At 36.3% G+C, this 21,520-nt stretch overlaps 2 protein-coding genes across 2 annotated transcripts; both read left to right on the top strand.

Annotated features, from left to right (window-relative positions):
• The first annotated feature begins 2 nt into the window (after nucleotides 1-2).
• LOC125186678 (protein RETICULATA-RELATED 3, chloroplastic-like) lies at nucleotides 3-1,290 on the top strand. Its single transcript, XM_048083092.1, has one exon. It carries the CDS (start codon nucleotides 248-250, stop codon nucleotides 1,196-1,198), a length of 951 nt encoding a protein of 316 aa, XP_047939049.1. The 5' UTR covers nucleotides 3-247; the 3' UTR covers nucleotides 1,199-1,290.
• Nucleotides 1,291-5,091: 3,801 nt separating this feature from the next.
• On the top strand, nucleotides 5,092-21,344 carry LOC125187114 (myosin-17-like). Its single transcript, XM_048083635.1, has 39 exons — nucleotides 5,092-5,476; nucleotides 9,725-9,853; nucleotides 11,101-11,244; nucleotides 11,347-11,492; nucleotides 11,593-11,749; nucleotides 11,863-11,921; nucleotides 12,069-12,228; nucleotides 12,340-12,489; nucleotides 12,606-12,742; nucleotides 12,887-13,033; nucleotides 13,138-13,239; nucleotides 13,314-13,371; nucleotides 13,466-13,567; nucleotides 13,747-13,784; nucleotides 13,962-14,088; nucleotides 14,187-14,357; nucleotides 15,116-15,247; nucleotides 15,374-15,483; nucleotides 15,609-15,669; nucleotides 15,840-16,017; nucleotides 16,470-16,675; nucleotides 16,766-16,885; nucleotides 16,970-17,068; nucleotides 17,144-17,365; nucleotides 17,624-17,763; nucleotides 17,873-17,990; nucleotides 18,063-18,113; nucleotides 18,206-18,286; nucleotides 18,404-18,574; nucleotides 18,731-18,886; nucleotides 18,983-19,189; nucleotides 19,430-19,567; nucleotides 19,657-19,727; nucleotides 19,841-19,940; nucleotides 20,017-20,073; nucleotides 20,171-20,227; nucleotides 20,326-20,406; nucleotides 20,500-20,582; nucleotides 20,779-21,344. The coding sequence occupies exons 1-39, from the start codon at nucleotides 5,474-5,476 to the stop codon at nucleotides 20,891-20,893; spliced, it is 4,584 nt and encodes a 1,527-aa protein (XP_047939592.1). The 5' UTR covers nucleotides 5,092-5,473; the 3' UTR covers nucleotides 20,894-21,344.
• The last annotated feature ends 176 nt before the right edge of the window (nucleotides 21,345-21,520 follow it).

The raw sequence follows: 21,520 nt of genomic DNA, 5'->3' as shown, positions 1-21,520 counted from the left end.
CTTCCTGCTATTGGTGTTTACAGTTCTCAATATCATTGTTGTAATTCGCAGAATTCTCACCCAAAACCTCCATTAACACAATTTTTCATTTAGATATACATTTATGTTATGAGCATCCAAATTCTCATCGACATTTGATTATTCTCAGTTTCTAGCTGCAGTTCCAAATTCGTTTCGTCTCAATTATACTTCCAAAACAATCAATCTTCGAGAGAGAAGCATATCTCAGCCGCTTGAGATAGCGGCGATGGCTCAGCTCTGCTGCTCTTCACTTCCCACCCACCGTTGCCTCATCACCACCTCCACGTCTTCACATTCCCTCAATTTCCCCCAATGCACAAAATTCAAATTCTCAAACCCTAATCTCGATTCCAAATTAAGTACACCGCACGCCGCCGGAGGCGGCGGCGGTGCCGGCATTAGCAGCGGCGGCGGCGGAGGAGGAGGTGACAACGGCGGCGAAGGAAACTCTCCTCGCGACAACGGATTGGGACCAATCGGAGCGTTTTTAACCGGATGGAGAGAGAGAGTCGTCGCCGATCCACAGTTCCCTTTCAAGGTGTTGATGGAGGAGCTAGTAGGTGTGAGCGCGTGCATTCTCGGCGACATGGCGTCGCGCCCTAATTTCGGCCTGAACGAGCTGGATTTCGTGTTCTCCACCATGGTAGTGGGGTCGATTTTGAATCTGCTGCTGATGTACATCTTAGCCCCAACCTCGTCTTCGCTAGGGCAGAGCCTGCCGTCGATCTTCTCCGGGTCTCCGGCGAGCCACATGTTCGAGCCAGGCGCATTCACCGTGGTGGAGAGGCTGGGGACGTTCGTGTACAAGGGATTGCTGTTCGCGGCGGCGGGGTTCACGGCGGGGCTGGTGGGGACGGCGATCTCTAACGGGCTGATCGAGCTGAGGAAGAAGGTGGACCCGGAGTTTGTGAGGCCGAACAAGGCGCCGCCGACGCTGCTGAACGCATCGGCGTGGGCGGTGCAGCTTGGGGTGAGCAGCAACTTGAGGTATCAGGTGCTGAACGCGGTGGAGTTTATACTGGCGAAGAAGCTGCCGATGAATGTGTTCAAGTCGTTGGTGGTGGTGTTGAGGTGCTTCAACAACGTGCTCGGGGGGATGTCCTTCGTGACGGTGGCGAGGTTGATGGGATCGCAGGTTGTGGATCAGGAAGAGGGCGGCAAGGCTGCTTTGGATTAGATTGCTTTGCTCTGCTTTGCTTGTATGATCGATCGATGTGGATTATGCTTAATCTTGCCTTATAACACACTTCCTTTATTGTTGTTTTTCAACTTTCAACTGTGATTTTTGCTAGTTGAACGTTGGGGAAGTGGCTGTCTTCGGTTTTCCTTGTGTTATGCAATGGTTGAGGACTATATCATGATTTGGGCAAGCTAGTACATGGTTGGTTAAATTAATTACTAGTAGATTTAAGTCATAGGGTTAACTTCTACCTGTCAGCTTTAGTGTTGTGAAATTTCTGGTATGAAATAAAACACTACTAGGATGTAATACAATCAAAAAAAAGAAAAGCGATATTACATGGAATAAACTAGATTGAAATACAGATTTGAAACTTTAAATATAATATAAAAGATAAGTTAAGTCTGAGGAGTTCTCCGTTCATAAGACGAGATATACCTAGGTAGTGCTTTCAGATTGGTGTGCCCTTCCCAGTGATCAACGACTTCGTCTCTGAAGTAGCAGCTCCGCTAACAGCAGAGCTCCAACGAACTTATGATGGTGAGGGTAGTGGGGATAGAGTTTTGACAGAAAGATAATGCAGAGAGAATAGCTCTTGCATGTCTATGAGTGCAGAGAATGCTTTGGTGTGTTTGGAATGCACTAGACACGACGTGCGACATCCAATGTGTCAGTCACATTTGCTTTGCCGCGTCATATTGGCGATATGGCTCATTGGCTTGGATTGGGTTGGTGGTCTAAACGCATTAAGCTGGGCTCGGATAAAGCTCAAGCGCCAACCCAACGACCAGGCCCACAGAACAACCCAAAGACCACTTGCCAAGGCCCACGCCCATGACACACAACATGCGGTAATATGGATAAGGAAGCCGAGATCGAAGAACAAGGGAAGCCGAGTCCGTTGAGAATGCTTGGGAGGCAAACAATACGATCTATGTCCAAGAAGAAACTCGAGAGCCCAGCCACGTTGATCCAGAAGCTATGAGACGAGGAGGCGGCAAGGACAAGGTTCCGGGAGGGAAGACAGATGGACCGAGCAGCCCGGGTGAGTGTGACCCAAACTCATCCAATCCGGGTGACGACACTGCCGGGAACAGAAGCACAGTGCGCACGGCTTGACGAAGCTGCTGAGGCCGAGCAGTCCGGGTGTGAGCAAGGTGGAAAGACTCCTAGTCCCTGAGTTGGAGCGGACCGCTCGGCCATGTCGCTGAGTCCTGAAAAGTATGAACATTTAGTTCGCCACGAGTTTTAATGTATAAATGGTAAAGTAAGAGAGAAAAAATAAATAGTAATAGTGAAGAGTGAAAAGTATGAACATTTGGTTTGACAAAGTTTTAAAATATGTAATTATACATTGTTGCATTAAATTTGTTATACTGTAAAGGTATAGATGTACTAACACGTTGTTGCATTTTCAAAGGTTGAATTTCAATCAAATTTAAATTATAGTATCAACTTCTTTTTCAATAGAGTATATTTAACTTTGAAAAACTATCTAATTGTGATTCTTATAAAAACTGTAGCACCAACAATATCGAGTTTGTGGTTAAATTTTTATCATTTTAGATTAAGAGAACATTGTCGGAGTATGTATTAAGACAACGATTTTGGCATATTATTTGATAATTTCGATTGAGTAACAAAGGCAAATTTGCCAAAGTTTAAATTGTAGCATTAACTTCAATTTTTTTTTTACATTCCAACTTTGATAAAGGTTAATTGTTCATGGCCAATTTTCGTCATATTAGAATAAGATTAATTCGGTGATTTTGAGGATATTCGATTTGCAAGAATATATTACATTGATTAACTTTGTATTATATTTGGTTCATGAGATATCTCATAATTTAATTCTAATGGATAGTCAAGTGATAATTAGTCATAGCTAACTCACCTCTACTAAATAATCTCAAAAATTAAGATTATAATTATATCTTGCTACTATTTTTAACCACCTCCTATTAAGTAACCCTAAGCCCAAATTTAAACCTCATTTATGAACTTTGTTGGTTATAATATAAAGACAAATATTTTTTAACATATAATCCGTATTCAATAATTTTAGTGGAGTAAAAAAGGCAAATTTTCCGATAAAATTTATCTTCATTGCTCAATTAAAATCGCGAAATGTATGCCAAAATCTTAAATCTGACATGATTGACAAAATACATGCACTAATTAAATCTTATTCTAAAACAATTGGAAATTAATGGAGAATTTTTGATAATGTTGTTGCCTCTAATTTTAAATGGATCAACATTTTCTCAAAATTCAAATTATATAACAAAAATAAATATTCCCTTCATCTCAAGTTAATTGATTATTATTTCATTTGGTGTTGCGTCAAGTTATTTTAGTCATTTTCTTTATAACACAAAATAAAACATTTAATTACACTTATTTTATTGTCTTTCATACTTTAATCTAGAAGTGGCAATTCGTATGGATTGAGTTGTTATCGGGTCATCCGACCCAACCCCATGAGGTCTAATCTAAACACGAACCTAACTTGCTACATTCCAAATTCGAACATGACTCACACGACTGCACACTACACGAATATGTTAGTGACATCATTTAATATGGGTAGACATTACACAAATTTAATCTACACTATTAAAACTTGATATTACATGATTAAAACTTAATATTACACTATTAAACTTAATTTACACGATTAAATCTGATTTGGAAGATTTAAATCTGAGTTATACAAACAAAGAGAATAAAACTAAAGCATGATTTACAAAAAAAATAAAAATAATTCAAATAATAATATTCCCTCCGTTTTCTAAAAGCAGGAATTTTGAAAACGATACGATTTTTAATGCAAAATTGATAAAATAATAGAGAAAGAAAATGCATAAGTAAGAGGAATGGAGAAAAAAAATAAAGAAAACATATTAGATTTTCAGTGAGACGGAGGGAATACATCGTTCTGAAGGCATATACTTTAGTTCTGAAGGCATATACTTCAGAAATTTCGAGAAAACAAATGCTATAGCATTAATAATAAAATTAATATTGAGAAAACTGTCTATTAGTCACCCACACCACACAAGAAACAATAATCCAGATGATTCTTTAGCTAAAAGCAAAAGGTTGGAAACGGGTGAAATTTTTTTACATCGAGTCAGTCAATACATTAATTTTACATTTTAGAGTCGATGCAAAAAATTGTAGACTTGCAAAGTAAGACTACATTTCATTAAATTTGTATACTACAATATTTTCTCATATAAAAAATGAAATCAAGGTTGCGGCCGCCCAACCATCTCACCCGATTCTAAATATTTTATTTTTTTAATGGATTTTCAAATTTCCTATGCAAATTCACATTTTTATAGTATGCATATTGCTCGATTCGAACATGATAAATATGTTCTTTGATTAAAAAAACATGATAAATATGTTTATGGTTATGGGTAATAATTTATAAATGGCACATAACAAATAAAATTAGACGTGTATATGATCGGCTCAAACCTACAAAAACATTATTCAAAATTTTAAATATAGACCTTTTAACTTCATAGAGTTCCATTCTAGTACACTAGTTTATATCTATGGGTTACTACTTACTACTACTAAAATGGGAAAATTTATGTATACGTATTAATATTAATTGACAACTAATTAGCCTTTCGCACAATTATGAGTTGACAAGTTTTGACTGTAAATGACGATAATTACTCCCAATCAAATTTGAAAGCAATAATTAATTACCAAAGAGGTAACACAGGGGTCAATCTGGAATATGACAATTCTCATGAACTCAAATGTAAAAAAAACATAATTTGGTATACTCCATGTAACAGCCCGTAATGTCGGACTTGGTGTAAAGCGCCCTGTAATCCCGTCATTGTCTGCCTGTGTACAGGAGAGAGAGAGAGAGAGCTCAGAATATATTTAATTCTAGAGTAAGAATGTACAGCGAAAAATTCTTCTAAATTACAGAAACAGTACCTTCCCCATGACAGCACATTTCTAGAGAGAGAAACAACGATCCAATTGTTATTCAATCTTATTCCACTAATCATATCTCCTGGATTGGATTTTGGTGTATAACTGTTTGGAAGAGAGAATTGTTAGTGGGGGAGAAGTTCCTTAAGTTAATCATCAAGAGGAAAAAAAGGAGACTTTGCTTTTGCTTTTTGTCAAGTGCGGAGATTCTGGAGGCGCCGATCTGACTCGCTGAGTTGAGGGCTCGCTCTCGCTCTCGCTGTGTTGATGATCTGAGGAGCAGGAGATCGAGTCTTACCAGATTCGTCAATGGTAAGTTCATTCGTAAAACGACTTCTCTGCTGCCGTTTTGATTGTTTTTGCATAGCTGCAATTTTGGTTTGATTTGTTTTCACTTTTGATTTGATTTGGAAATGATTATGCAATGTGTGTTTTTTTTGTAACTTTGGCGTCTGAACTTAGATAAATTGCATTCTGCTGTATTTGGGGAAGGAGATTGTTTGATCCTTAGTGAGGTGGATGAAATTTTTTAAATTACTAACATTTAGCAGAAATTGACCAATTTGATGATTTTCCATTTATTCAATCTGAATTGGATGTTTTAGTTAGGAAACGACTTCCTGTAACTTGGAAGCGGCGTAGGAGCTGCCAATGGCATATGCTAAAAATTGGGGAATGCCGGTTGCTTCATCTTTCGATGCATGTCTTTTATCGTTCATATGAATGCTACCGTATATGTGAGCTTAAAATAATATTGAGCCGTTTAATGCTTATTGACCCGCATCCCAAACACTAAGGATTTTAACATGATGTGTCTCGGTTCCAATCTAGTTAGCCAATGCTCATCTCTCAACCTGTTAATTGACAAGTGGCAATTAGTGAGCCCAAGGCAATGATAGGTTTTTTTGGCTTTTGATTTCTCGTGATGTAGCTTATCCATTCTTATTGAAGCCTCCTATCTAAAGTATGAACTAGAATCCTATCCTTTTAGTGACCATGATGGAATTAGAACTTGGAATGGGGTTGTAATACTGGCCTATTTACTTTAGACTTTAGGTATTTCCAATTGATTTGCAAGTTTGTTCGCGTTTGGACTTGTGTCCCTTTCTTAATCCTGAAAATGCCTTTGCGTATCTCAAGACTTTCTCCTCCTATAACCACACAATAATCTTGAGTTATCATAGTTCATAGCCATCCTCATAGATTTGCTCCCTGCACTGAGCTTGATATGTGGCTTTTCTTGAACATAGATCAAGTTTCCTGATTCCCAGGAAATTCGAGTCAGCTTCCACCAATCCCTTCAGCCTTAAATTTCCTTTACCCCTCTGTTTCCGACGAATTTATAGTTGTTTCCATATTCCACCAATCACTCCTCTTCACCAAGTCCCGTTATATCTTTGTAGTTCTTTTCTCAACCACACAGATGATTGTCATGCATTCCTACGGCACTTGCTCACTAACTTTTGCTTCTGTGAGCTCTTGTCTTGATGGTTAATACCTTCTTTTCCATTTTGGCAAACCTTGGCCACCTTTTACTTATCGGCATGTGCTGGAACTTTCTCCACACCATCCATCATATAGCTGCTGGATTTTCACTTTGTAACTTAAAAACATTTTTCTTTCAAGGCTTCACGATGTTGCTGATTTTTTTGCTTGCCACAACATTAATTATTTTATCGAAATTGGTGTGGACATTTCTTGGTTTGTTTCTGTATCGAGATTCCTTAGTGAGACCTATTGCTGCTTTCTGGATATTATAAGGATACCAAAAAACACAAAATGAAAAAAATTCCATAGCGTATGTTAATAGGCTAAATACATCCTCATCTCATTTTCAGCACTAAATAGCAGAACAATATCTCTGATGTGATCTGATTACTTAAACTATATTTTAACCTGTGTAAATGGATCTCTATCTGCTACTTGTTATATGAGGTTGTTGCACTTTAGCTGATACTTATCGATCTATTATGACTTGTGGCCTTGAGGGAATTCTTGGACCATTGTTAGCTGATACTTCAGACCTTGTTATATTACTATCTTATAGTAGTACTATATAAATTAAAATCATCTTGTTTTAATAAATTGGTATGGGCATGTGTATTGGTAATTTATTTTTGTTAGCACTTAAAGATTTATTAACTAAGAACAAAGTTATTTCCATTTCACCCCTACTGTATGTAGAAAAATATAGGAAATATGTTTGTTTCGACATCTTTTGGAGTTTGATCAACTACAGTTCTAATTACTAAAAAAAAACCCTATGCCATCTATTGAACTATGAATGCTCTAATATGTTTCAATGTAAATGCATCTTCAATATAAAAATCAATATAGTACTTGCATAATTTTCATTTCTAATTAGTATTTCCAATGCCAAGTCATTTCATATATGAGTAAGATTCATAGAATAAGAGATATTTTATTATAAGTACTAGTATATAGAAATAGCAATATGCATGACTTTTGACATTCTTTTTTGAACCACTAATAATTTTTTTCAAAAAAATAATCTTATGCTATCCTTTTCATTTGTTACTAATAGGTAAAAGAACTAAGGTGCAAAAATTTTGCCTAATGTTTTGGCTGAAGTTCAGATACCCCATAACATTTGACTTTCTGCCAACTCAATAAATTTTGTTTTTGAGGTGGAACTGCGCAACACAATATCTTTGTCCGAATTTCTGGCCCCTTTCCTATATTCTAGGAGCATTTTTTTTTTATCATGTATAACTGTAATTTTAATACATTGATGCTTTTTAGGCTAAATATTGTTGAAGCCTCGAAGGGAATTAAGAATATTGGAAAAACTATATAAAACGTTGATAAAAATCTGAAATCAAAAATTATAATTTGCAAATCTTAATCCTATAAATTACAACTTATAACTACAAAAGTAAAACATGATATATGAAATATATGTGATCATATTTCATTTATCATATATAACTTTAATAAATTATAATTTTAATACATTGTTGATTTTTAGGCTAAATATTGTCGAAGCCTCGAAGGGAATTAAGAATATTGGAAAAACTATATAAAACGTTGATAAAAATCTGAAATTAAAAATTACAATTTGCAAATCTAAATCCTATAAATTACACATGATAAATGAAATATTTGGATAGTCATAACGGAAGATAACTCTGCCATACAATAACATATTTGGAGTAAACTATCATAATTTCACCATCCTGCCATAATTTATACTCCCTCCTTCCCACTTCAGTTGACCTATTTCTTTTCGGTGTGGTCATTTAGAAGAGTAAGATTGTAGTGTAAGATGTGTGGCCTACATATTTAATGAAGTGTAAAGTGATTACCCAAAAAAACATGCCAAGTAATGTGGGAAACCTCGAACAGGAATGAAGGCCAAGTGAAATGGAACGGGGGGGAGTATTTTGAAAGACATCTTAGTCAAAATATGAGGTCTTATCTGATATTGTCAAGAAAACCAGCGGTAGAAGAATATCAATATTAATCTATTTTTGCTGTCCATATAGGATGGGAAGTGTAACAGGTTATAGGTTTTTCTTTTGTCTCCGTTAGTTAGTACATAGTAAGTTTGCATTGCTAAATGTAATTAAAGCTGTGTTACTAAAATCTCCCTTATCTAAGTGGCTTTTTTTCTGTATTTGGCGTGAAATTAAAACTATGTAGCCTATGTGGTTTCTTTCTGTATTTGGCTTGCAATTAAAACCATGTAGCCTATATTACTCAACTCCCCTTCTCTATTATTTGCTACTAAGCCACTGAGGGGCAGAGTTCAGGATCCATAGTAAGTTTGCATTGTAAGGGAGATTCAATATACTGAACAGAAACAGAACGGATAATCTGAAAGTCGTGATGAAATCACTTTCAGATCAAATCAATTTCGGCGGTTCAACCAAAATATTTGATCGGATAAAATTCAGAGAAAACAGAACTCTTATGTTGATATCTGAGAAAAAAAACTTATGAACCAAACGAGAATCAATCAGATTTAACAAGATGAACCAGCGCGTTTTATCAAGATGAAACAGCGCGCGTCTGTTAATTTCATAACTGAAATTAACTGATTTCAAAGGTTTCCGAAATTGCAAACAAGTCCTTTGACTTACAGAAATTACATTTTCGGATGAATTTCTTACACAGCAACTTCGTTGGAAATAAAAAATTTCTAAGTTCGACCCCAGCCAGGGGCTCTGCCCCTTGGACCCCGCTACCCGGGGGCGCTGCCCCCGGACTCCCGTTCATCTGTTAGGGGCTTCGCCCCTAACATCATAATGAATTCAAATAAGCGCGCAATCCGCACCTCCAGACTTATATGATGTCTCATTATGATAATACTGATCAATCAAGTTAATCCAATTACACTAAAATATCCAACATGCATTGCTATATATCATGAATGAATATTTTCACCAGTGTATTTTTTTTATATCTTTTCTAAGAATTGTTTTCTTCTCTCTAATGGGAGAACTCAACCTGAATCTTGTAGTCTGTGTATGTGGTGTAATATAGAGAGTAATACTTGTTCAGTCAAATTGTCCAACAAATTTCTTTCTTTTCTTGCAGGGATCACCAGTTAATATCACAGTTGGTTCTCATGTATGGGTTGAGGATCCTGCCTTGGCATGGGTTGATGGACAAGTGAGCCGGATAAACGGGCAAGATGTTCATGTGAAAACTAAAAATGGGAAACAGGTATATACTCAATCATTCTCCCTTGCTTATTAGTGATTTATTACTTCTGTTAGTTATGGGTCAAAATCTTCTCCAATTTTTGGTTTTCGAGACAACTAATCTGCTTTGCTTCATTCTAGTATCTATTAGTGATTTCTTCAAATATGATTTTGAATGTTCACAGCAAAATTAGATTTATGTTTTTATTTATTTTTTTACTTTGAACTACTTTTGCTCATGTGACATGTCACTTGATAAATGTTTCTTTACTGTAGATGAGGATTCAAAATTTCAATTTTGAATATTAACTGAACCCCATTTTGAAAATTTTGTTCTTGAAAACTAACTGATGAATACTTTATGAATAGTCACTTCACTTTATTTCTAGTAGTAGTTGAGTGATGGATCAATTTACTGTGGCAGCTAATTCACATGAACCCATCAATGCTAACTGATCTTGCTAACTTGATTTTTTGTATTAATTCATGAGTCTGGTGATATTGATTGTAGTCAAAATGGCTATCTCGTGTTTCCTTAGGGTTGCCTCTTGGTCTCTGATTACTGTGGTCAATTGGATCATAATACTCTCTGTTGCTGTTTTATTGTGATGTTTGAGTTGGAGGTAGTTCTCTAGTGCAGCTAAAACTGAAAAAAATAAACATAAGATGGATTATAATTAAATTTGAAAAACATAATGTTCTTGTAACATCTTCTTGGTATCTACACCAGCCTATGGACATACATGCAGCGGATGTTTGTGATACTGACATGTCAATACTTGAAAAACACCTAGCTGCTGATGACCCTGGAACGATCATTGTCCTAATATTTCAAGTTGCTCTTCCCCTTCAACATCAACTCCGGGCACATTTTTAAATTGTCTTTCTTTAGAAGCTCATACTGTTTCTCATTTACCATTGTGCTTGTTCCGTAACCGATGGATGTGTTGCTTTTGCAAGTTTATACCGTTATAACAATCTTCAGTTATTATTTCTTTTTACTATTAGTGTATTTTATGTTCTAGGATCAGCCAATATGTTTGTTTATGTGCTTGTATGCTTTATCTGCAGTTATATTGGGTAATGATTGAACCTTATTTTTCATATTTTTTAATAGTATTTAAAAAGAATGTTGGGCTCGTGGAATGATGGGCAGGCTAGGCCTGCTATATTATAGTTTCCACAGTTCCTGTTCTAGTCTTCTTACAATGTCATGGCTCCAAGGTTTTCCCCAAGTCACCTGAAAATATAGTATCCTAATCCTCGCAGGTTGTTGCGAACATCTCTAAAGTATTTCCGAAGGATACTGAAGCACCACCTGGAGGTGTGGATGATATGACTAAGCTTTCATATCTTCATGAACCAGGGGTCCTGCAAAACCTGGCGACAAGATATGAACTAAACGAAATATATGTAAGCCTGATGTTATACCTTTATACTTTTAGAACTATAATCTAGCAAAAGTGCAAAAGTAGTTCTCTTAATGTTCTCTTGTGTGGTCCATTTACTTTTCAGACTTATACTGGAAATATTCTGATTGCTATAAACCCTTTCCAAAGATTACCCCATCTGTATGATACTCACATGATGGAGCAATACAAAGGGGCAGCACTTGGAGAGCTAAGTCCTCATGTTTTTGCAATTGCAGATGTTGCTTACAGGTATTGACAAACATGCAGAATAATTTTAGATATATTTTTGTCCCCTAGTATTTTTTTGAGATCTGTGTGGTAAATATTACATGCTATATTATTCTCTCAGGGCAATGATCAATGAGGGAAAGAGCAACTCCATTTTAGTTAGTGGAGAAAGTGGTGCTGGTAAAACTGAAACAACTAAGATGCTCATGAGATATCTTGCATATTTGGGTGGTCGGTCTGGAGTAGAAGGACGAACCGTTGAACAACAAGTTCTAGAGGTAAGCTTGGAGCTTAAGCTTGACAATCGATATTTCTTCAAAACAGAATATCTATACAAAGTCTGGTGATTAAGATGTTGTCTGAATTGGTTTTCTATTGGTAATGAATTCAGTCAAACCCAGTTCTTGAAGCATTTGGAAATGCCAAAACTGTCAGGAACAATAACTCAAGGTGAGTGACTCTGCTGAGCTTCTCTAACTAAACATATTTGAGAATACTTTATTTTAAGATCTTACTTGCACAATTGAACATATTTCCTGTATTTTGTTTGAAAAAGTTAACTACATGGCATTGATTTTAATGGGCTGCATCATACAGTCGTTTTGGTAAATTCGTTGAGATCCAATTTGACAAAAGTGGGAGGATATCTGGAGCCGCTGTTAGAACTTACTTGCTGGAGAGATCTCGCGTTTGCCAGATTTCAGATCCTGAAAGAAACTACCATTGCTTCTATCTTCTCTGTGCAGCACCACCTGAAGTACTTCTTCTCATTTTTTCTTGTGGTTTTGTTCCTTATTTCTCTGAAATCTTATATGATATGTTGCTAGAGCTGCATCCATCTTTGTAATATGGAATCCATTTTCTGTAGGAAAGAGAGAAATACAAGCTTGGAAGCCCAGAATCATTCCACTATCTAAATCAATCCAAGTGTTACAAACTCGATGGAGTAAGTGATGCTGAAGAATACCTTGCGACTCGAAGGGCTATGGATATAGTCGGAATAAGTGAGGATGAGCAGGTTGTACCTCCCTAAAAAAACTATATTTATGTGCCCACCTGTTTCATTTCTCAATTTTATATTCAATGTCAAAATTTATTAAGTTCTAAATTTCTAATGGCATTTTGTCTTTTTAGGAGGCAATATTCAGGATAGTTGCTGCAATTCTTCATCTAGGTAATATTGAGTTTTCCAAGGGGAAGGAGATTGATTCTTCGGTAGTTAAGGATGAGAAGTCGAGGTTTCATCTCAACACGACTGCTGAATTACTCAAGTAGGAAGATGCTTTTTCTTTCTTTCTCTCTTTCTCTCTTTCTTTTTTTTTTCTCTCTGTTTATATTCTTTTTTCCCCATGACTTTTAAAGGATGATCATATCCATCTGTGGTGAATTATATATGCTGAACTTGTTTTCAATAGGTGTGATCCAAAGAGCTTGGAAGATGCACTTATTAAGCGAGTTATGGTGACACCTGAGGAAATTATCACCAGAACTCTTGATCCAGAAGCTGCATTGGGTAGCCGAGATGCTTTGGCAAAGACTGTATATTCTCGACTTTTTGACTGGTAAAGTAAAAGCACTTAGTGATCTAAATATACAGGTATAATATATGTAATGTAACATGCATTTTAGATATTTGAATTGAACTCTCGCTCTGTACTGTTTACAGGATTGTGGAAAAAATAAATATCTCCATTGGGCAGGATCGTAACTCCAAAGCAATAATAGGAGTTCTTGATATATATGGTTTTGAAAGTTTTAAGCAAAACAGGCAAGCTATACCTGTATATATCATTTGCAATGTAAAGTTCACTTGTGTTGTTCTGACTCTTTATATGGTGCCAGTTTTGAGCAGTTTTGTATCAATTATACGAATGAAAAATTGCAGCAGCATTTTAACCAGGTTTTTTTTCAGTTCTTACTGAAATCAAAATTGTTTCTAATATATTATCTCATCTACTTATTGGAGGTCTTAAGCATCCACCTATTTGTTTCAGCACGTCTTTAAGATGGAACAAGAAGATTATGAGAAAGAACAGATTAACTGGAGCTACATTGAGTTTGTTGATAACCAAGATGTTTTAGATCTAATTGAGAAGGTTTGAGGCTCTGAAATTCTATTTGTTTGATTGCGTATATTTTATTGCTTTTTATGAATATTAATGATTATTATCTTATTTGGCATAGATACTTTTAGTTATTGATTTCCTTGAATCCCGAATAATATTCTGTAAACTAGTCCATGCCAGTAATATATCATTTTCTTCCATTTGTGCAGAAACCAGGAGGAATAATTTCGTTGCTAGATGAAGCTTGGTATGCCTTCTTAATGTTTATGTCCATTACTTTCCTAATGTTCAAGTTTATTGTGTAACTTGGTTTAGATCAATTGTTGTCATTGAGGTGGCTGGGTTTTTATCTTACACTTTTTTTATCATTTAAGCTTCTGTTTCTATGTATTTTGCTGTTAATATTTTACTTTTTTTTGTGCAGCATGTTTCCTAAATCTACTCATGAAACATTTGCTCAGAAGTTGTATCAGACTTTTAGCAAAAATAAGCGCTTCATCAAACCCAAACTCTCGCGTACCAATTTTGCAATATCTCACTATGCAGGAGAGGTGATGATGCATTGCCTTTTCAAATATAAGCTTATCTAGCGACCAATTGCATTAGACACTTGTAAAAATAACATCTTGTACCTCTTCTGAAATTGTAGGTGTTATACATGGCAGATCTTTTCCTGGACAAGAACAAAGATTATGTGGTGGCAGAACATCAAGATTTATTAACAGCTTCAAAATGCTCTTTTGCAGCTGGTTTATTTCCTCCTAGTCCAGAAGAATCATCGAAGTCTTCCAAGTTTTCATCAATAGGATCACGCTTTAAGGTTATCTCGAATTTCTCTAGTTCTTACAAAGCCTTTTTTACATCCACGGAATATCTAAGGCACTTGTAGTGGAGTGGAATCTTTAGGAAACATGTTTATGCTGATTATTTCTTTCAAAGATGTGAGATAAACATATAGTTGGAGCATATTATCTATTTGGTTGTAATCACCCCTAGAAATTTCTGACACATCTTAGCTACTGAAGAGTAAACATAACCATTTTATAGTTTGCTTTGGCATTCTGTAATTCCCCCCTTTTTCACTTCAAATTTGTCTGTCTAGAGTTGTAAAAAGAAATGATACAATCTGATTATAAGTGTCTGGTTTAGTCTCTATACATGGATTTTCAGTTTGACACATTGGAACAACTTCGATTGTTAAGATTAAATAATTTGAAGTTGTTCTTTAAGTTCCTCGTGGCTGTGAGCTGGTAGATTCACTTTCTTTCGAATTGTTTCTGCCACAAGTTATAGGTGTTGCATTGAGATTCTGATTTGTTGGGCTAGAAACATTAACAGAAGATATGGAGGGGCATAATTGCTGTTAAAATACTGTGGATTTGGAGGTGAATAGTTGATACAGTATATGTGGATGTCTGGCTTATGCTTACAATTATTTGTTTACATTGATGCCAAAAAAATCTTTTTGTGAGTTTGTTCCTTAAGATTCATTTAAGGCTCCGGAAAGTGCATTGTGAGTTTTCAGCTTATTTACAATTGGTGGGTTGTACGGTGCATTAACCAAATCTATGCCTGCAGCTGCAACTTGTATCTTTAATGGATACACTGAATTCAACAGAACCTCATTACATCAGATGTGTGAAACCAAACAATGTCCTGAAGCCTGCCATTTTTGAGAATGTCAACATTATTCAGCAACTGCGATGTGGTGTAAGTATTTTGTGAAACCTTGATCTTGCTTGGAACAACATTTAATCATACAAGCTTTGTTTGAGTTTTGAATTATCGCTATCTCTTCGTGGAGGATCATGTAATAAACTATTCGGTACAATGCAGGGTGTTCTCGAAGCTATCAGAATCAGTTGTGCTGGATACCCCACCAGACGTTTGTTTGATGAGTTTCTTCTGCGGTTTGGTGTTCTTGCTCCTGAAGTTTTAGATGGGAAGTAAGTCTCTGATGATGCTTTAAACGGATTTTTTTTCAATCTAACACTTGTTTCTTATCTGCTATTGAGTTGCTTTGTTTTTGCTTATGAACAAGTCCATGATAATATGATATTAACCTGTGCAGCATTCCTGACAAGGCTGCATGTCAGATGATCTTGGATAAAATGAGATTAGAGGGGTATCAGGTAATTGCATAAAAAATGGTTAAACTTTCCCTTTATTAATGTCAAATACATACAATTATTATCTCTTTTGGGCTTGAAAATATCACCGTGCTATGACTTTTGTCACATACTTACATTCTATGATACAAGGTCTCATACTTGTGTTATGCCTTTATAATTTGAATTTGCAGCTAGGTAAGACAAAGGTCTTCCTTCGAGCTGGTCAGATGGCTGAACTAGATACTAGAAGAGCAGAAGTTCTTGGAAATGCAGCCAAAACAATTCAAAGGCAAATTCGTACTTATATTGCTCGGAGAGATTTTGTTGTATTGAGGAGAGCTGCAATACAATTACAGTCATGTTGGCGAGGTAACCTCTATATTTTTCACATCCAAATATCCAAATATTTGATTTCAGATTTTATTATTTATTCCAAGAAAATCAACTCTATACAAGGAAAGACTATGCATATCTTTTTAAGTTACAGGGGAAGTGTCATTTACAAGTCACTGGCCAGACTCATTGTCTGTGTGCACATATTAACTTCATGATCTAAGTTTGTGATGGTTCAATTACTTATAGATTCAGAAAATTCTGCGTTGATATAGCTTGTTGACTAATTTGAGAAATTTACCAGTGGTGCTACAATCATTGCTTGAATTTTTTAATACACTCTGTATGGCTCCATAGAGTTTTAGAAGATTCTCCATGTGCCTTGAACTTCATCTTGCCATTTGCTTATGATTCCATTAACTGCCATGTAGCAATTTTAGATGCTTGCTTGTTCAAACATAACGTTTGTTTTATTTGTAAATATTTAGCTATTTCTGCTTGCAATTTCTATGAGCAATTGCGACGTGAAGCTGCTGCTCTTAAGATTCAGAAGAACTTCAGATGCTACACTGCCCGGATATCTTACAAAGCATTGCAGAATTCTGCTATCATAGTGCAGACTGGCATGAGGGCAATGACCGCTCGTGGCGAACATAGATTCAGAAAACAGACCAAGGCTGCAATTAAAATTCAGGTTATGATATCACTTTCATACTGTCCAACAGAGGATTAATGCAACTGGAGATTGTAACTATTGACACATCCTTTCGCTGCTCATATGCAGGCTCATGCACGTGGTCACAGAGAATATTCGTATTATAAAAGTCTCCAAAAGGCTGCTATTGTTACACAATGTGGTTGGAGGCAACGTGTTGCCCGCAAAGAGCTCCGAAAGCTTCGAATGGTTCTGATCAATCCTTTTTGTCTATTTTTATTAAGAGAGTCGGATATCTTCTTGCACATTGTATGACATTTTGTCTATGGACAGGCTTCTAGGGAAACAGGAGCCTTAAAAGAAGCAAAAGACAAGCTAGAAAAAAAAGTAGAGGAGCTTACCTGGCGCTTGCAGTTTGAGAAGCGATTAAGGGTAAGTCATTTTGAAAATTTTTGTGGTCCTTAACTATTTATTTACTTGACTTGATTGACATTTTGTTGAACGTAGACCGAGTTGGAGGAAACAAAAGCACAAGAAATTACTAAGTTGCAGGAGGCATTACATTCAATGCAAATACAAGTGGAAGAAGCAAACGCTAGGGTGATAAAAGAACAGGAAGCAGCTCGCAAGGCAATCGAAGATGCACCACCAGTCATTAAAGAAACCCCAGTTGTGGTCCAAGACACAACAAAGATTGATGCATTAACAGCCGAGGTAGAAAGTCTCATGGTAAGAATAATTGTGGACTGTAATAGCATTTGCTTTGATCACATCTTTGTTTACATGCTAATAGGGAACTTATGAAAAGAGAGTGACGTGCTATCAGCAGCGTCTAATTAACTGGTTTCTACTTTCAATGGTTATTGAGAATAGAATCTATTTTCAGTCACCTTTTTGATAAGTTTATTTTGATTTGCTAGTCATATAATCAATATTTTATGATGGACTAAGAAGTAATTCTACAACCCATTTCACTATTATCTGCAGGCTTTGCTGCTTTTGGAGAAACAGGCTGCAGAAGAGGCTAAAAAGGTCTGTGCAGAAGCTGAATCCAAAAATGTGGATTTTGCTAAAAAGTTAGAGGAGGCTGCTGGAAAAGTGGATCAGCTTCAAGATTCCACGCAAAGGTATATTTACTGAAAGTAAATGTGGAATTATTTGATATTCATTTGGTCAATATCTACTTTTTCTTTGTGACTTGTTTTTATATTGTGATTGTTTCCTATCTTACATCAGACTTGAAGAGAAGCTATCGAACCTTGAGTCGGAGAATCAAGTACTTCGTCAACAAGCCCTAACCATGTCACCTACAGGGAAAACTATGCCTGCAAGAACCAGGACAGCTATCATTCAGGTACTGCTGATTTGATTTCATTGTCATATTTATTTCAATTTATACATTCTTATTTCCTTGTTAATGTTACAGAGACCTCAGGAGAATGGAAATATTCACAATGCAGAAACGAAGCCTAATTATGTAAGACTGTCACCACTGTGATTTTTCATTGTAACAGTGTAAAAATTATGCACTTTGTGGTTCTTATATGTATTCTCTGTTTCTTATGATAGGATACAGCTCTTGTTGTTGCATCTCCAAAGGAACCTGAATCTGAAGAAAAACCGCAGAAATCTCTCAATGAAAAGCAGCAAGTAAGTAGCTTGCAAATGTATTTATCCGAATTAAAGTTATGATGGCTGTGCAAGTTTCCGTACACCTCTTTCCTCTAACCCCAATCAATTATTGATCTATTTTTCTGTGTTCCATAGGAAAATCAAGACCTTCTGGTGAAATGTATATCTCAAGATCTGGGTTTCGCTGGTGGCAAACCTGTCGCTGCTTGTCTTATTTACAAAAGCCTTCTTCACTGGAGGTCATTTGAGGTTGAGAGGACAACTGTGTTTGACCGCATAATTCAGTCTGTAGCTTCGTCCATAGAGGTTGGTAGATTGTTATGAACATCTTTATAGCCTTCACTATATGATCACTTGACATGTGAATTTGCTTTAAGTCTTCATGAAGTTGTCTGGCCAAGGAAGCTATACAATGATGTCTTTCCAACCACTAAAATTACTGATTCTTGAACTCCTCTGCAGGTCCCTGATAACAATGTCGTTCTAGCCTACTGGTTATGTAATACATCGACTCTGTTAATGCTGCTTCAACATACACTCAAAGCAAGCGGGGCAGCTAGCTTAACCCCCCACAGACGGAGGTCATCATCAGCTTCTCTTTTTGGGAGGATGTCACAAGTATGTAGTGCCGTGTTATTCTCTCTGCCTTCTGAATATCACCTGGTCATACTTGAGTTTTTACGCCTCTGTTATTCTTGTCATTGATTTTTGAAGGGATTGAGGACCTCACCTCAGACTCCTGGAGTGTCGTTTCTGAATGGTCGGATGCTTGGTAGACTAGAAGATGTGAGGCAAGTAGAAGCCAAGTATCCCGCCTTGTTGTTCAAGCAGCAGCTTACTGCTTTTCTGGAAAAAATATATGGAATGATCAGAGACAACTTAAAGAAAGAAATTTCTCCTTTGATTGGGTTATGTATCCAGGTAAATCTAGCAATACCTGTTGAGAATGGTACTTGGATTCCAATTTTAGATTCCTCCACCACTCCCCATTTTTATTCTTGTGTTTGTATCGGCTGTCCCCATAATTGAGATTCTATCCTGGTCCGGAACATGTATTAAGTTAAAACTAAGCTTTTAGTCTCAGAGTATGTGTATGGCATTTGGTTGATAACACATCATTTCATTTTATGCCGAGTGAGAAACTTTCTTTATTTTACGCAGGCTCCCAGGACATCTCGTTCAAGTTTAGTTAAAGGCCGTACCCAAGCTAATGCTGTTGCTCAACAAGCACTAATTGCTCATTGGCAGAGCATTGTGAAAAATCTAAACAATTACTTGAAGATCATGAAAGCAAATTATGTAAGTTCCGATTTTTTCTTAAATTTGGGTTATTTGAAATCTGTTCTTTCTTTAATATATACTCGTATTCTTGCTGTTACACAATATAGGTTCCATCTATCCTGGTCCGGAAGATTTTCACTCAAATATTTTCTTTCATCAATGTCCAATTATTCAACAGGCAAGTCATCTGTGATCTTAAAATACATGTTGTTTACAATAATATCCTTTTGGATTTAGAAATGGCATCAGAGGAAATGTCGTTTGATGTCTTCTCTTTTCGTATATTTTCAGCCTTCTTTTACGGCGCGAATGTTGCTCATTCAGCAATGGGGAGTACGTCAAATCAGGGCTGGCTGAATTAGAACAATGGTGCTCTAATGCAACCGAGGAAGTAAGCTCAATTTTGATTATTTTTTTTGTTACCAACCACCTTATATAGTGCTTTTACCAACATATACGGTGACCAGTATGTAGGCTCAGCTTGGGATGAACTGAAGCATATTAGACAGGCAGTTGGATTTTTGGTGAGAATTTCACATTCAATTCATCGATGGTTCCAACATAGTTATCATGTTTGTATTGATTGTTTGCTAATTGAATCCTCATCGGCTCGTATTTCAGGTCATTCATCAAAAGCCCAAGAAAACCTTGAATGAACTTACGAATGAACTTTGTCCCGTGAGTTGACCTTCATCCTGCTTTTATTTCTTTCCCCACTGCAATAGACTTTCTTAAGAAACTATTTTCGTGTTTAAACGTCTACATTGTTTTGACAGGTGCTAAGCATTCAACAGCTATACAGGATTAGCACCATGTACTGGGATGATAAATATGGCACTCATAGTGTTTCTGCAGATGTACGCAGTTTCTTTAACCAGTCTGTCTTTGCACGACCTCATTCTCGTTTCCATGTTCCTGTCGACTTATGTCATATCCTACACATTTTGTAGGTCATTTCAAGTATAAGAGTTATGATGACAGAGGACTCTCAGAATTCGGTTAACAGTTCCTTTTTGTTGGATGACGACTCGAGGTAGGTCTTCTTTTCATGGTTTACACTCCCTTTTTACCAGCAAGATTGATTCCTTTTCAGTTAGCTGTCTTTGTGTAAGAGCTGCAACAACAATGTAAAAATAAAATCAATATTAGAAAATCATTTCTCCATTATATTGGATGATGTATCCTGATAATTAAATTTATGTATTTTAATTTTTAACCACCTTTTGCAGCATTCCCTTCTCTGTTGATGACCTCTCCAAAACCATGCCACAAGTAGATGTGGCTGATGTGGAACCTCCCCCGTTACTCCGTGAAAACTCGGGATTCGTATTTTTACTTCAATGATCCGAATCATGATCTTGCTACCATCGCCATTGAAGTTGAATCCATACAAGAAAAGCATGTGAATCTTTGTGCATACAATACTACTATAATTGTGTTCATTTCCATTGTATATTTTCATCACAATTTGCTCGGCCAACAGTAATTGGTTGTTGTCCGTGTCAATTCCAATTTTCGGGCCTCGTGCCTCGTCGGCGTGAGGGGCATTGTTAGGAAGGCCACACGGCCTAATTAGGTTTGCCATGATATGTAATTTATAGCATATGCATTGGCGTTTCTTCATGATTCTTTTTGTTTTTTTCGTGTGCTGTAAAGTGATAGTTGTGTGAAGAGTGGCTGAAGGGTATTAATTCTTCTTTTATTGATTTAGATTGTCAACAAGAAATTGTATATGTTTGAAGAGTGATTTATTCAATTTAATTTTCTCTATAATAGAAGGATTTTTCTTCTCTTACCCTTCCATTTTATTTATTTCTTGCATTTACTTTTTGGCTAAAGGCATAGCTTAATACGAAATAAGTTATCACACTCCAAACATATATAAATAAATATTATTGCAAAACCAAGGCCAAATTTAGACCACGAGATCATGTAATCTAACGGTCAATAAATTATGCATCTTTTTTTCAT

The sequence above is a fragment of the Salvia hispanica genome, chromosome 5 (assembly GCF_023119035.1).
Source record: "Salvia hispanica cultivar TCC Black 2014 chromosome 5, UniMelb_Shisp_WGS_1.0, whole genome shotgun sequence".
NCBI classification, from domain to species: domain Eukaryota; kingdom Viridiplantae; phylum Streptophyta; class Magnoliopsida; order Lamiales; family Lamiaceae; genus Salvia; species Salvia hispanica.
This window is presented reverse-complemented; position numbering and strand designations above follow the sequence as displayed.